The following is a 13,943-nucleotide window of genomic DNA, read 5'->3' on the forward strand; positions in this document are numbered from 1 at the left end:
TTGCCCAGACGCCCCTAACCTTTCTCTTCGCAGGGCCAAAGCCACCTAAATGGAAGCAGGGAAGGTCACTGATGCTGTCAGGGGCTTACAGATGCTACATACTAACTGCTCCGGTTCCTCCGGACACATTTTCTTCAATCCTTACAACAACCCTCATTCTTTCCACTATGTCAGAGGACTGGAAGGCTGAGGTAGTTTGTGCAATCAATACAATTGTGTGCACTAATTTGCACACAATTTGCACAAGGTTCCAGTGCTCGGGAGGGGTGGGAGAGAGATCCTGACTTAGGTATTTTAACTCCAAGTCCTGCATTTTCTTCACCAGCTCACTTGCTGCTCACTCCAGCACAGAGGATGCCCTGTCCTCTCACTGAGTCCCACTGGCTCCCACTAGACTTGCTACAGATTCACAGACCCAATCTGTACAGTTGGGAGAAGAAAATCCATCGAATTATACTTGGGAGTGAGGCCCCAAGGAAGGGATTCTGTGGTCCATCAGGGCTTTAAGCTGGAATCACTGAGCATTCGGGAAGCAGGGAGGTAGGCTTCCCTGGCTTCCACCCAGGTGGACGGTGCTCCCTGCCCCTACAGCAAAAGAAGACGGAGATGCATCGTGGCCAGAAGAAGGGGTCCAGTGGCGCATTTGGTGGAAATCGATCACACCTGGAATTCTTCACTCGCCCACAGCTGCGGGCTGGGGGGCTGGGTGCAGAGACCTCCCCTGTTCAGAAGAACACTGCAGCAGGAACGGCCACGCCACGGGGATGGGGACGGCTCTGCGACAGCGCTTTTCTCCCACAGTCTCCTCCGGAGCTCCAGCTGAAGACACACCGGAGGCGTCTTTCCACAATAACAATGAGGAGTTCAGCTCCTTAAAATAGTCACCGAAACGAAAACCCCCTCCGTTTTACACTTCGGTTTTTGGTTAGCGAATGCTGGTGGTTTCTACAAGCTCTGTTCTGCGAGGCAGAGAAGCCTGGGACTCCAAAAATGGAGGGGGGCTGCGATAGATCTGGTATAAGGAATCATTCGCCTGTTTCAGGGTTGAGAAAAACGGCAACTGGGAGGAAAAAATGACCTGTCTTGTAGCCAGCCAGAGCCCAGGCTGGTGGTCTTACCCTCCCTGGGCCATGCTGCGTCCCACAGGGATGGGGTGGGTTTCCTGAGGTCACACACATCCCTGTGGCTCTCCTTCCACGCGGGAATCCCAAGCCTGGAGTCACAAAGCCATCCAGCTCTCGTGTCAGAAACCATCCCTTCTCCCACCACTCCCCCCAACAATTTTGTGATTTTGCTAATTAACTGAAACAATTGGCACATCCCTAAATCTCCCCGTGGGTGTGAGTGTCAGTGATTTCTAACGAGTTGAGAAGACATGGCTGATTTTCCAGTCTAGAGTAGAAAACTTCTCCGCACCACACCGGCGAGGGAGGCAACCCCGCAACCCTGGGCTGGGAACATAAATTAAATCCAGATACCAGCTCCCTGGCTCCCTTCCTCCTCCTCCCCCCCCCCCTCGCTTCCTCTCTGATTCTCCCCTCATCCTCATCCTGTCACTCGTGGCGACCACAGCTGGTGGAGTATCGGAGCTGTGATGATGTCAGCCTGTTTCTGATAGGCTTCTGGGGAAAGCGACAAATCGTTGGCCGCGTCGGGGCCTTGTACTTTTTGTCTCTCTAGCTCAAAACCCAAGCCACCTTTTCAGCAGGCGGCAGCCGTCCCCAGCATGCAGGACCCCCATGCGGGGCCGCCCTGACAGACCTACGAACGGGCCGCGACAAAGATTCTACCTTCTAATTTGCACCTTGGTTGTCGGCAGAGACTCATGGTCTGGCTGCCGGAAGGAAATGAGACTTCCTGGGGAAGCCGAGGGCTTTATCATTCAGGCACAGGGAGCTGCCTGCTTTCCAGAATGCTGGGTCCGTCTGCCACCTCCAAGGGCCTGGGAAGCTCACATCCACGAGGCTGCCAGGGTCTTGGAGACGTTGCCCACAGCCAGAGTTGTTCTTGATTCTCAGGATGAAAGGAGGTGCGTGGGTAAGGAACCAGCAGCTCTCCAAACTGACCCCTCTTCCTGAGCCTGCTCCCCGGTCACAGCACCGCTTGAAGGGCTGAAGGTGCCGCGAAAAAAATGTACTTTCTTTCTTGTTCATTTTCCATGCCTCACCTGGAGTCTGTTAGGAGACAGCTCTGCTGAAGACAACTCGTTTTCCTTCTCCCCGTGCCCACCTCCAACCCATGCAGGCAGGCGGGAGTGAGTGGCCCCTACGGACGGGCAGGGAGTTTGAAATAAAGATGTCACTTAGGAAAAAAAATCTGGATTTTTGCTTTTTTTTTTTTTTAAATCTGAACTTTGAGAAATCTTTCTTGGATCTTACCGAAGACTGTAAGCCTATGGTGACCCTGCACCAGAAAAAAAGACATCTTTGGAGGCCAAGAGCTCTTGGCAGTGCTGGCCCTCTGACATTGTGTAAGACCCCACATCTGGTCACTCACAAGCACTTCTGGAAAAAGCTGCGAAATCCCCCCTTCCCTGCAACTTGATCTCTTAAAAATATACTCAAACAGTTCAAACCATTAACTGGTTTTTCTTCTGTTTTGTTTTTCCAAACATCACCTACAGCCTGACCGTTCTCAACTCAAAGCTGAAGGAGGTGCCGTCACTTGGGGGTTTTTCGAAGTCCTCCATGCAAACATTCCCAGGACAGCAGAATTCGGGGCCTGACAGCCGGGAAGGCCAAACCTGTTTGTCTCCAAGCCACCTGGACGGGGAAAGTGCTGTTTTCTACAAAGGAGCTGGGGAATAGAGGTATTCAAGTGATTTAACAGACTGTAAAAGAGAGGACCGAGGGAGATCATGGAAATTAACAGAGTTAATAATACTTCCAGGCTTTAACATAACTGACCTTGACTCCATCTTACCCTTTGGGGTTCCTATTTACTACATGTGCAGGAGATCACCTGGGATGTCCAGATGTTGACCATGCCCTTGATTTTCTAAATTCTGATGCTTTGACATCTTGGAGCCGTGCTGACTGGAGGGACTGCCCTTTTTGGGGCTAGCATCACGCGCACACCAAACACCCAGCCCCTCTCCTCCACTGGACTATCACCTCTGGGCCACTATCCATCTGCCCTCATCACCCCATGCCCAGGTACCAGACACCCAGGGGCAGCCCCTAGGTCCCCAGAGCTCCCGGGAAATTGCTCATGACAGTCAATCCTCAGCCTGATTACCCCAGGTCGCTCAGTCCTTCCCTGGAAACCACCATATAGGCTCCTGGCCATGTTCCCTCCTGGTTTCCTCTGTCTCCTGAGTGACCCCGGTGCTTCCCCGTGCGGCCCTGCTTGGTACGCCCCGTCTTTTTGGGATCTGAGTATAAAAGGCTACCTTTTCAATGGCAGCTGTGTTCTCCTCGGTGGGCCTTACAACCCCTAAATGATAACAGCATCTACATTTTGAAACACAGATGTTGGAATGGGACATGGTGACTGTTCCATTTAATGTCCCCACATGACCAGCACTGTCTTTTTCCTGACAGGTAAAAATGGCACAATGACCCCAAGAAGGGCCCTGAGCCCTGCAGCGTTTCTCCATCAGGGTTCCTCATCTAAACCATAGAATGAAATATAGAATATTCTATACCACAGAATTATTAGAATTATTTTAAACCATAGAATATATATATATATATATATATATATATATATATATATATATGTCTTGAGTAGTGATTTTCTGACTCCTATGGAGGATGGTCCCTTACCAGCTTCAGTCTACAGGAGCAGGGAAGTGAACTCATTACAAACAGCGGATGCCTTGGGGCATTGGGGTTAACCCCCTCTCACAGAACCCGGCTGGGAAAGAGGATGGGTTTACAGTCTGGGTATAAAACCCTGAATTCTGCCCATAGCTCATTTGGGTCTGCATTTTAGAAGACACTCCGGCCAGGAGAAGGTGATGGTGGCATGGTGGGTGCCCCTACCCAGGCGAGGGAGGGGTGGATGAGCGTTACCTGTGCTCGGTGCTCCCCAACAGCAAACTGGATCACAGCGACGCCGGGGTGGTGGCTGTCCTCGATCCTCTCCACCGTGCTGGAGTCGATCTTGAGATCGCTGCTGATCTCCGCGCTCTGGATGAAGTCTTCCGTCTTTAGGTCCTCCACCTTCTTCAGCTCCCCGTTGGCCAGCTGGATGATGGAGCCTTTCATGAAGTAGGGGGGCAGCGTGGGGGGTGCCGCAGCGGGGGACGCCACCGACTGCACCACGGGCAGGTGGATCTGGGCCTGCACCATGGCGGGGTAGGCGGCCTGCGTGACCAAGGCCTCCGGGCTGAAGTTCTCGCTCTTGGGAAGGGTGGTGGTGACGAACGTGTGAGGCATGGCCGCAAACTGGGGCGACGACGTGGCTATCGCGGGGGCCGCTCCCGAGCCCTCCACGTCTGCGCTGCCCACCGGGATGAGCAGCGGCTGTGTGCCGGGGATCACCAGGTGTTGGGGCAGGCTGCCGGCGTACGTGATCGCTTGCTGCTGGCCGCTCAGGTAGCCGATGACCGGCGCCTGCGTCCCCGCGTAGAAGGCGGTGGCTGGCAGTCCCACCGGGAGGGGCTCTGAAGCGCTGTGCGGGGTCTGGATGACCGTGTGGGGGGACAGCGTGGCCACGGCGGCCGCCTTCACGCCTTCGGGGCCCAGAGCCTGTTGCGGGGACAGCGCGTAGGACCGGTGCGCAGGCTTCCCCAGGTGCAGGCCGCTTTTGTCGTTGAGGGTGGAGGGGGAAGCCTCCCGGTGAGCGACCTGCTGCACCTCTAGGTCGGTGGCGGGGGTGTTGCTGGTGGGCAGGACCATCACAGAGGCCCGGACCCCCGAGGAGTCCCGGCCGCCGTAGTCGGCGGTGCTGGGGTGGACCACCACGTGCCTGGACTCGTATGGGTGAGGAAGGGTCTTGCTGGCCTTCACCAGCCCCAGGTCGGCCGAGCTGGGGGCCCCGTACCTCCGGCCCTTCTCCACCTCCCCATTCAGGAGCTCCTTGGCCTGCATGGCCTGCTGCAGCCGGCCGCTCTCGGCTTTCTTGGCGGCCTCGCGGGGCACGAAGTGGCTGCCGGAGTCGGTGTATTGCACTACGACCTGGGGAGAGGGCCCCAGGGTGAGCGTGTGTGGGATCATCGTCTGGTGCGGGTGGAGGTGGACGGGGATGGCCGGAGGAGAGGCCGTGCGCCCGGCGCTCTGCGGAGAGCTGGAGATGTGGACGTACTGGTTCTGCTGGGTGGGTGGAGGGGACCCCGGGGTGATGAGTCCCGGCGTCCTGCCCAGGTGCTGCTGCTGCTGCTGCTCAGCCTTGTGTCCTGAGGCTTGGCTCAGACTGCCCATGTTGGCCAGCAGAGTGGAATAGGCCTCCAGCTGGGAGCGCTGGGATGGAGTGGTGGCCCCCGCCGCAGAGGCCACAGCACTGGTGACGGGGCTGGCCGTCGGGGAGATCAGCTGTGAAGGGATGAACCCGGTGTAGGGCCCACTGTACTGGGAGGACCCGATGAACTGGAAGGTGTGTGGCAGGTGGGCGTACTGCACGGGGGACACGGGCGTCCCCGACTGCGGGGGAGGGTACGCCGCGGGCAGCGTGCTGGTCGCCGGGACAGACCTGGGCGCGCTGGGCGGGGAGTAGTCCAGCCCCGTGGACAGCGCTTTGTGTAAACCTATTCCCTGTTGTAAACCCAGCTCCGCGGAAGTCCCTGCCGGGCCGTGCCTTCCGCCCCCGTGGGCGCGGCCCCCGGGGTTGCCCGGGAGCCATGCCACGGCCTCCGCCCGGTGGTTGTCGCTCGGCGGCGGGACGGCCTTCTCCTCGGAAGGCCGGCTGGTGGCGGGGATCTCGCGCTTCTTGGGAGGCAGGCATTCGTTGCTCCGCTCTTGGTTGGATTTCATTTTTCGCCGTCCCCCCTCCACGGTGACTGTTTCACTGTCTGGCTGGCTCTGGTTTTAGTCTGATACATGGAAAGTCACATTTGATTTCTGTAGGGGATCCAGGCTCTTCATGAGGAATCATCTCCCCGTGGGTGCGATCGGCCCGCAGCAGCTCTGGAATCTGGGAAAAAGGAAGAGGGTGGGGACAGGGGGAAGAGACAAGGCAGGAGGAAAGGAAGAGGGAAAAGGAAATCAAAATATCAGACTGAGACTAGGCCTCCGCCTTCATAATGAATTCCCCAAACCTGATGAGAGCCCCAACCTGAAAGCATATAAAACACTCCCTGTGCTAGACAGCAGGTCAGGACGATGAGGAACATCCCGGGGGAGACAAAACCTTAAAGCAGATGCTTCTTAATTTTTTAATTTTTTAAAAAGTAGGCTTTAGCCCAGCGTGGAGACCAACACCGGGCTTGAACTCTCAACCCTGAAATCAAGAGTCAGATGCTGAACTGACCTAGTCAGCCAGGTGCCCCACAGCAGATTCCTTTTTATGGCGTTAACAACTCCCCTAAGACTGTCTGCATTTCCTAAGACCTGTTTCTCAACATACCCTCTCTCCCTTTTTAAAATTTTTTTCTTAGAGGGTAGATGATTTATTTCTTAAATTTCCTTTTCAGAAACACTGGTCCCTTCCTCACCTCTTCGTTCCTTTGCCGGAAAATCAAATGAAGCCCACAGGGAGGGTGACATCAGGGAGATTCAGCCTCCTATGCAGGTTCTGGGAAGGAGCAGTGAGGAGTGGGGGTCCCGAGCGGTCTCCGGGCATAAGATCTGAAGGCTCATCTACTGGAGCTACTACTCTAGGTTCTGAGTAGTAGCTCCAGTAGGAGCTAAAGGATCTGCCTGACTCTGGGTCCATACTCGATCCACAACCATTCCCTGTTCCCCGACACACACACACACACACACACACACACACACAGTACACATGCCAACTCAGCAGAGGGAGCCAAAAATAATCTTGTGCTCTACAAGTTTCCAAAGAATTCCCAGTACAGCTACTCATATGGTAACAGAAAGCCAAAAGAAATCTGCGAGACAGTTAAAAACTGAATATGGTTATGGTTAAAAACAAGGCTAAGAACGCACTAAGAGGGTGGATGGATTGAAGGGTCTTTCACATCCATCCTTTCTTCCTTCCTTCCTTTATTTATTTATTTCCAGGTAGTCTCTAAGTTTTCTCTTCACACTGACCCCCCTCTCCTTCTCCTTGGAAAGGGCCAACCCACCATTAACCCTAGAAATGAAACCTCTTTCAGATCAATCAGACCCAGGGGCTTAACCCTGATCTATAAATCAATAGTGGCCCAGGAGCCAAGTGTTATGGACACACATCTCAGTCTCTCAGCGACCACTGCACATGGATGCCACTGGCGTCCATGGCACCAAGAGGGCTAGCCAGCAGCAGGTGTGAGTGCCCCCTCTAGGAACAGCTGCAGACAGGACCACCCCTATGTGCTGGGATCCTGGGAAGCCGTGGCATGGGCATTAGGCTTTGGGAATTCCAGGCCCTGGGGGGTTTTAGCATCTCTCCTACCCAGATGCTCTATTTTTACAATCTGATTTTAAAGCAAACACAACAAGGTAGCTTGTTGTGGTACCTGATCTTTGTCAACACCCAAGCAATGGTGACATCCCTACTGTAACATGGTCTCTTTCCTCTCCTCTGCCTGCACCAACTTCTCCCCCATCTCTCCCGGGGAGCTCCACTCCCCCACCCTAGTCTGCAACTTTTGTTTTGGTCCGTGATTTAGTGGTCCTTGCTGCTCTTGCTCCAGCATCATCACGAAACATCACCACGAAAGGGGAGATGGCACCAAAGGAAGTCCCCATCCTTAACGGTTGTGACCCAGGTATAGATGAGGCGGAAGTATATAAATCTGGCTTCTCAATGTCAAAGCTCATTTCAATACCAACAGGATTTGTCAGGGGACAAGAGAGGCACTTTAGAGACTGGGATGGAGGGGCACCTGGCTTGCTCAGTCTGCCTTCCGCTCAGGTCATGATCCTGGGGTCCTGGGATCGAGTCCCACATTGGGCTCCCTGCTCAGTGGGAAGTCTGCTTCTCCCTCTGTCTCCTCCCCACCACTCGTGCTCTCTCTTTTTCCATCTTCGTCTCAAATAAATAATTAAAATATTAAAAAAATAAAGATTGGAATGGAAACAAAAAAAGGGAAGAGATCTAGGATGTTAATGCTGGAGAAATAACTGTGTTGAAAGGGTAATGTCAATTATTTGCCCTCCCGAGCTAGGGCTTTTAGAAGTCCAAAATAACTGTTCTGTGCAGCCTTCTTTTATAAACAGTGCAGCACATAATTTACACGCAGTATTTGCAAATCAATCAGGATGACAGTGCTATTTTCTCTCTCTCTCTCTCTCTCTCTTTTTTTTTTTTTTGTATAGTGGTAAGTACTATTTTTTAAAGACTTTTTTATATATTTTAGAGAGAGAGGGAGAGTGCACGCGTGCATGAGCAGGGTGACGGGCAGAGGAGAAGGAGAGAGAAGCCTCAAGCAGACTCCCCACTGAGGGCGGAGCCTGCCACGGGGCTCCATCTCACCACCCTGAGATCCTGACCCGAGCTGAAATCAAGAGTCAGAGGCTTAACCAACTGAGCCACCCAGGCGCCCCAGTGCTATTTTCAAAATAATGACAGAACAAAATTAAACTACAGAATTGTAAAAATCAGTGGCCCCTTCTGGCTGCTTAAAATGTACTGACAATGATCTTTTATCTTTAGATTTCAAGAGTCACTTAAGAAACAATTGTATAAGCTCCCACATTCCCAGACCAACTAGCAAAGACAAGTCATTTAGGAGATCTGCTCAAAACAAACCATTCCCTGCGCCCCCTGCTGGTTCCACGTCAGCACTGCTCCAATAAAACCCCACAGGATTTCATTAGGGATGGTCATCCAAGAGGGATATGTCAGAATCCAAAATGAGAACATTTGCATATAGTAGGCCCAGCCAGTAAGGGAATAGGTTAATTAGCCCAAGGCAGCTCGAGGCAAGAAAAAGCAGCAGCATAAAAGTCCTTTCAAAGCCAAGCAAAATGTCAAACACATTCAGAAGAGGTCCATTAGCAATGCAAATGTAAAATTGCTTGTACAACCAAATGCACAATATACAAAACGAGAAAACCCCTCTGAAGGTACTTTTTAAGGAACCCAGCTTTAGTGAATCTGAAAAGGAATGCTGACTTGGTTCTCAGTAGTGCCCTGGTTTATTTATAGTGCTTATTTGAGACACACTGGCTTAGCTAGCCCTCAAGGTCTCTGTAGAGCCTCCAGGGCTGGTCTTCTGCTAATGGACCACTAAGACATATTGGCCTTAATGCACAGATTCAAATGTATTCTTCTGAAAATCCACCCATTGATGAACGTCTTTTCCAGAAAATACTAAGGATAAATCCAGGATCCAGAGATAAACACGGGCGCTGGAACACCTAGGGCCAGACTGATAAAAAGTCCAATCTATCCTCCCGTTCCATGTAGAAGGACCACTTACCAGTGCAGCTTGGAGGAGACAGGGGCTCTCTAATTCTGGGGTCATGTGTCCTTTCTCTATGCTCACCGGCTCTGTACTATTTCAATCTCCCATGAGGGAGAAGCACTGTTGAGGGGAGGGATTGAGTCGCTGTATTTTCAGAGCACCACCAGAGGGCGCCACAGTTTGCCACCAAGTCCCTGGAAGGCTGTGGGATTGGTTATTCACGGCACTGAAAGAATGGAGGTGTATTTTGAAGGTGGAAGAGCACGTAAGGGGGAAAAGGAAGGGAGAGGAAAAGAGATACAAAAAAAGAGAAGAAGAAAAAAGGAGAGTAGGAGTTTTGTTTTCACGGTCTCTTTCTAGCTGTAGACAAATGGCTTCCTCATTTCCTAACTTCCTAATGGACACCTAATGGCGTCCCTAATTTACCTTCTTGGGGCTGAGACACACCCATGGCTCACCCGGACCCCTGGAATGCTCACTTCTGGATGCACAACAGAAGGATTTCTTCCAAACATGGGGCCACACGCTACTTTACAGATGCTAAGCTGCCAAAGAACCACATAGGCAGACCCATTGTGCAAACATTATCATTAAGAAGATACCGGGTGAATCAAGGCAAACTTACAGATGGTTTGCCTGAGACTTTCAGTTCTGAATGCACTCATCTTAAGTGTCTTTATGTCTACATTTTTATCTCTCTCAGTATTTTATGACTTAGCTCAGGGGCGTAAAGCCTAGCTCTCCAAAGTGCTGTCCTTAGACCAGCAATGCCAGTCCCAACCCCCCACCCCCACGGCCCCCAGCCGCTCTAGAAACGCAGGATCTCAGGCCTCACCCAGCCCTCCTGATTTCGAATCTGCATTTTAACAAGATCTCCAGATGATTCATAGGCACAGAAAGGTTGTAGAACCTCAGGTATGAGAGTAAATTTTCTAATCATCAGCGCCTAAACAAATTAAACATCTCTAGCCTCTCTTTCTGATGGGGTAGTTTCTGAGAAACAAAACTGGGTGCAGCCTATGCAAACGCACGAGTGGATGGGGCCTCGGAGATGGGCAGCTAATATTTAGGGACTACCCAGGGGTTTATTTTGGGGTCACTTAGACTCAGTATAGTTCTAAGTAGCGAATGATCCTTTTCTTCTGGTTCTTTGTGCCTCCAAAAAATATAGGGAAGCACGCTTTAAAAAAGCTGCTATCATCAATTTTATACATGACTTAATCATCTCCAAGAAGAAAAACAAAATTCAACAAAAGAAGCCCCACGCTTCCATCTCTGCTATAAATTCAACAAAATTCCCCCAAGACCATGGATTTACGCTCTTTCAGAAATGATAGGAAAACGAGATGCCTTTGAGCTGGCAGATGTGGGAATGTGTCCCCACTGACTCTTTGTCTTGTAAATAACAATGAACTGCTTTGAGTGGAAGCCATTCCTTAGAACTTGATACATACAATCCTAAAAATGAACCCCAAGGTCATGGCAGTAAACTGGGGTTGCTCTGCCGAGCACACCCCATGGCGCGAGTTTCTCAGTTTGAGTGGATCCCACCGAGGCACGGTTTCCGAGTTAAAGAGGGAAGAGCTGCGGGATGATGAGGCTGGGTCAGTTCCAGAAAAACTGGATAAGCATTCAGAAGACAGAACATCTGGCCCTGGCAGGCAAGGTCACCAGGGCACGGTAAGTGTTCTCTAAGTCCGGAACGTGCCAATCTTCCTTTCTGTTTTAGTCTACTGCTAAGCTGGAAGGTCCGTGTCGTGCTCTGCAGAGAGGACTTCGTTTAGGTTAAATATGAAAAGTCAGCCTAGGGACGCCTGGGTGGCTCAGGGGGTTAAGCCTCTGCCTTCGGCTCAGGTCATGATCTCAGGGTCCTGGGATCGATCCCTGCATCGGGCTCTCTGCTCAGCAGGGAGCCTGTTTGCCCCCCTCTCTCTGCCTGCTTGTGATCTCTCTCTCTGTCAAATAAATGAATGAAATCATAAAAAAGAAAGGAAAAGTCAGCCTAACTCTGTCATTCGTGGGGCTTCCAGGATGGAGAAAGATGCGCTGGATGGTAGCACAGTTAGATGCCTTCACAGTTGATTGGACAAGCACGCCCCAAGGGAAGTGGATCGCCCATTCATTCATCAACTACTGACTTCATTTCTAGTACATACCGTGGGCCTTAGTGTTCAGCGTCTGCATGGAGCGAATGGCATGCAAGAACTCTATTTTTAGTTCTATTCTGTTCAACGTTTTATTAGCGTTTTTGGTGTCACAGAGGTAAGAGAAAGCTGGAGGAGAGGCTTTATTATTGCAATTAATATTCAAATACATGGATCCTCCACTTTTTGAAAGTTTGTGGTATACACTTTGCTTTTGCTAAAGACATGCATTAGCACCTGCTTTTGAAAACCAAAAGAAATCCAAAGAGGATTTTGTCCTTACGAAAAAGGCTAAAAGCAAAGGTAGCCTTCAGCATCTGTTTTGCAGGGAGGGGCGGGGGAAGCCGCGCGCACCCTGAGCAGTGAGAGTGGCGCCACCACGCGCCTTTCCTGTGAACTACACCCAGCATCTCCACAATGAGCCTCCAGAGTTCGAACCCTGTTTTGCAGCATCTGGGCTTTATCTGGATTTATTTCGTGCATCTGTTAGCAAGATGTGTCCTGAGGTATCATAAAAGCCTAAGAGGGGTTATTTTGGGGGCCTGGGAACGCTAAAACCTTCTCCATGTAAATTAATGATAATTACTTCTTTATTTAATGTCATTTTGGTGTACAAGAGTTTTCATAGGAACGCTCTACTCTGAGACAGTGTGTGTGGGGGGGGTCCTATATATCCCCAGAAGCTGGAAGTGATGGCACAAAACCAAGAAAATTAAGATTCATGAGAGTAAACGTAAATGCCTGCAGTCGGTTTCAATAGCTCAATGCATTTGATAGCAGGGGCTGGAGGGATCTGGCTTAGGACTGGCTCAAAAGAAGGAGCCCAGGCATCTTGCATTCCACCATCCATTTAATAGGAACCAACAGTTTGGTAGGGGGCTTGAAAGACTGGAGTAATTACCAGCTTCACCGATAGATGTGCAGTGTTCAAAATAAAGGATGAAAACTGCAACATCATTTGTTGGTAAAGCCACGGTCCAAGGGGTCAGGACATGGTGGGGTGGGTCCGGGAGGGACGATCAGGTTAGCAAGAGGTCTGGACACAAGCCAGGCAAGGAGTGGAGGGGCCAACGGAGAAGTATGGTCTGGGGAAGTGCAAGAGAAGCCAGACTGTAGTTGTAATGCTCAGGTCTGTAAAGGGCTCTCCCTGGAAGGCGGGAAAACAGACCTGAGCCCCACATTACATAAGTACACACAGTAAAAATCAGAGAGTAATCAGAACTGCTCAGAATGGGCCGGGCTGGATGCTCTGTGTCACCCCCAAGCACCAAGACCGAATTTGGAGACTCTAGCTGATGGTCCCACATAGGTGGGGCGGACCGCTCGTCCTGCCCAGGTGCTCAGGTCACCTACTTTTATATTATGTTCATCACAAGGACTTTGAGACTATGATTTTATCTGTGTCAAGGGGGCTTGCTTAGGATAAGCCTCGCCTACTTTCCAATTTTCTTTTTTGCTGTGTCCTCCACGAAAACCGCTCATTTGTTTCATCTGCTCTGCCTAGCACGGAGCTTCGCTGGGTAGGTCTCTTGGTCCAAAATGAGGTGGCTTCTGAGGGGGATGGCGGGTCCCACCCAGGTCTTATTAGGCCAGAGACCTCTTGAGAGGTGAGCACAACTTTGCAGAAGAGGCTGATATCCTCACCCCAACACACACAGGCGCCCCCTTTCTCTCCTCTGCACCCCGGGACATGGATCTTGATCTTTACAGAAGTGCCGTGAGCTCAAAGAGAAAAAGCAAAGAGTGACAGCTTGTCATACACAGTCTAGACAAAGTCTAAAGACAGAACACGTATGTGTGTCCCTTAATTTGTATCACTAATCAAACAGGGGAGGGGACTGAACAGCAGACCCCTCAAAAGGTATATCCATCTGGAACTGATGAGTGTGACTTTTTTTTGGAAAAAGGGGAATGGAATGGGAGGAAAGGATTCTGGATTATCCAAGTGAGCCCTAAATCCAATGACAAGTCTCCTTGTAAGAGAACGGCCGAGGAAGATTTGAGACGTGCAGGCAGAGATAGTAGAGTTTTATGGCCCAAGACCAAGGAACATCTGAGGCTCCCAAAGCTGGAGAAGGCTAGGACAGGTCCTCCCTATGAGAGAGACATTGTCTCCAGACATGTGACCCCCAGAATGGTCAGATAAGTTTCTGTGGTTTTACAGAACACCGCGTTTGGGGTGTTTGGTCATGGCGGCCCTAGGAAATGAATTGATCGACCAGCTTATACATGCCAGTAACTCAACTTCAACATCTTATTTACCTCTCACAACAAACTCCTGGGGTTTGTGTTTTTACCTCCATGAGGACACAGGCTTGGGTAAGGCCTCAGAATCAGAGGGGGGAGCT

At 51.1% G+C, this 13,943-nt stretch overlaps 1 protein-coding gene across 2 annotated transcripts in view; it reads right to left on the reverse strand.

The window, feature by feature from the left end:
• Window positions 1–13,943, reverse strand: part of ATXN1 (ataxin 1) — a 66,742-nt gene that overhangs the window by 14,768 nt on the left and 38,031 nt on the right. The window contains exons 1-2 of one of the 2 annotated variants that reach the window (XM_032861609.1): window positions 8,794–8,805; window positions 4,017–6,075 (exon numbers count right to left, since the gene is read on the reverse strand). In XM_032861609.1, the coding sequence (XP_032717500.1) occupies window positions 4,017–5,915 (1,899 nt within the window). In that variant the 5' untranslated portion in view covers window positions 5,916–6,075; window positions 8,794–8,805. Of the gene's footprint in view, window positions 1–4,016; window positions 6,076–8,793; window positions 8,806–13,943 lie in introns of those variants that run through there. The other variant, XM_032861610.1, reaches the window with a different exon arrangement.

Source organism: Lontra canadensis, unplaced genomic scaffold (genome assembly GCF_010015895.1).
Source record: "Lontra canadensis isolate GAN:19392208 unplaced genomic scaffold, GSC_riverotter_1.0 scaffold21, whole genome shotgun sequence".
In the NCBI taxonomy this organism is placed as follows: domain Eukaryota; kingdom Metazoa; phylum Chordata; class Mammalia; order Carnivora; family Mustelidae; genus Lontra; species Lontra canadensis.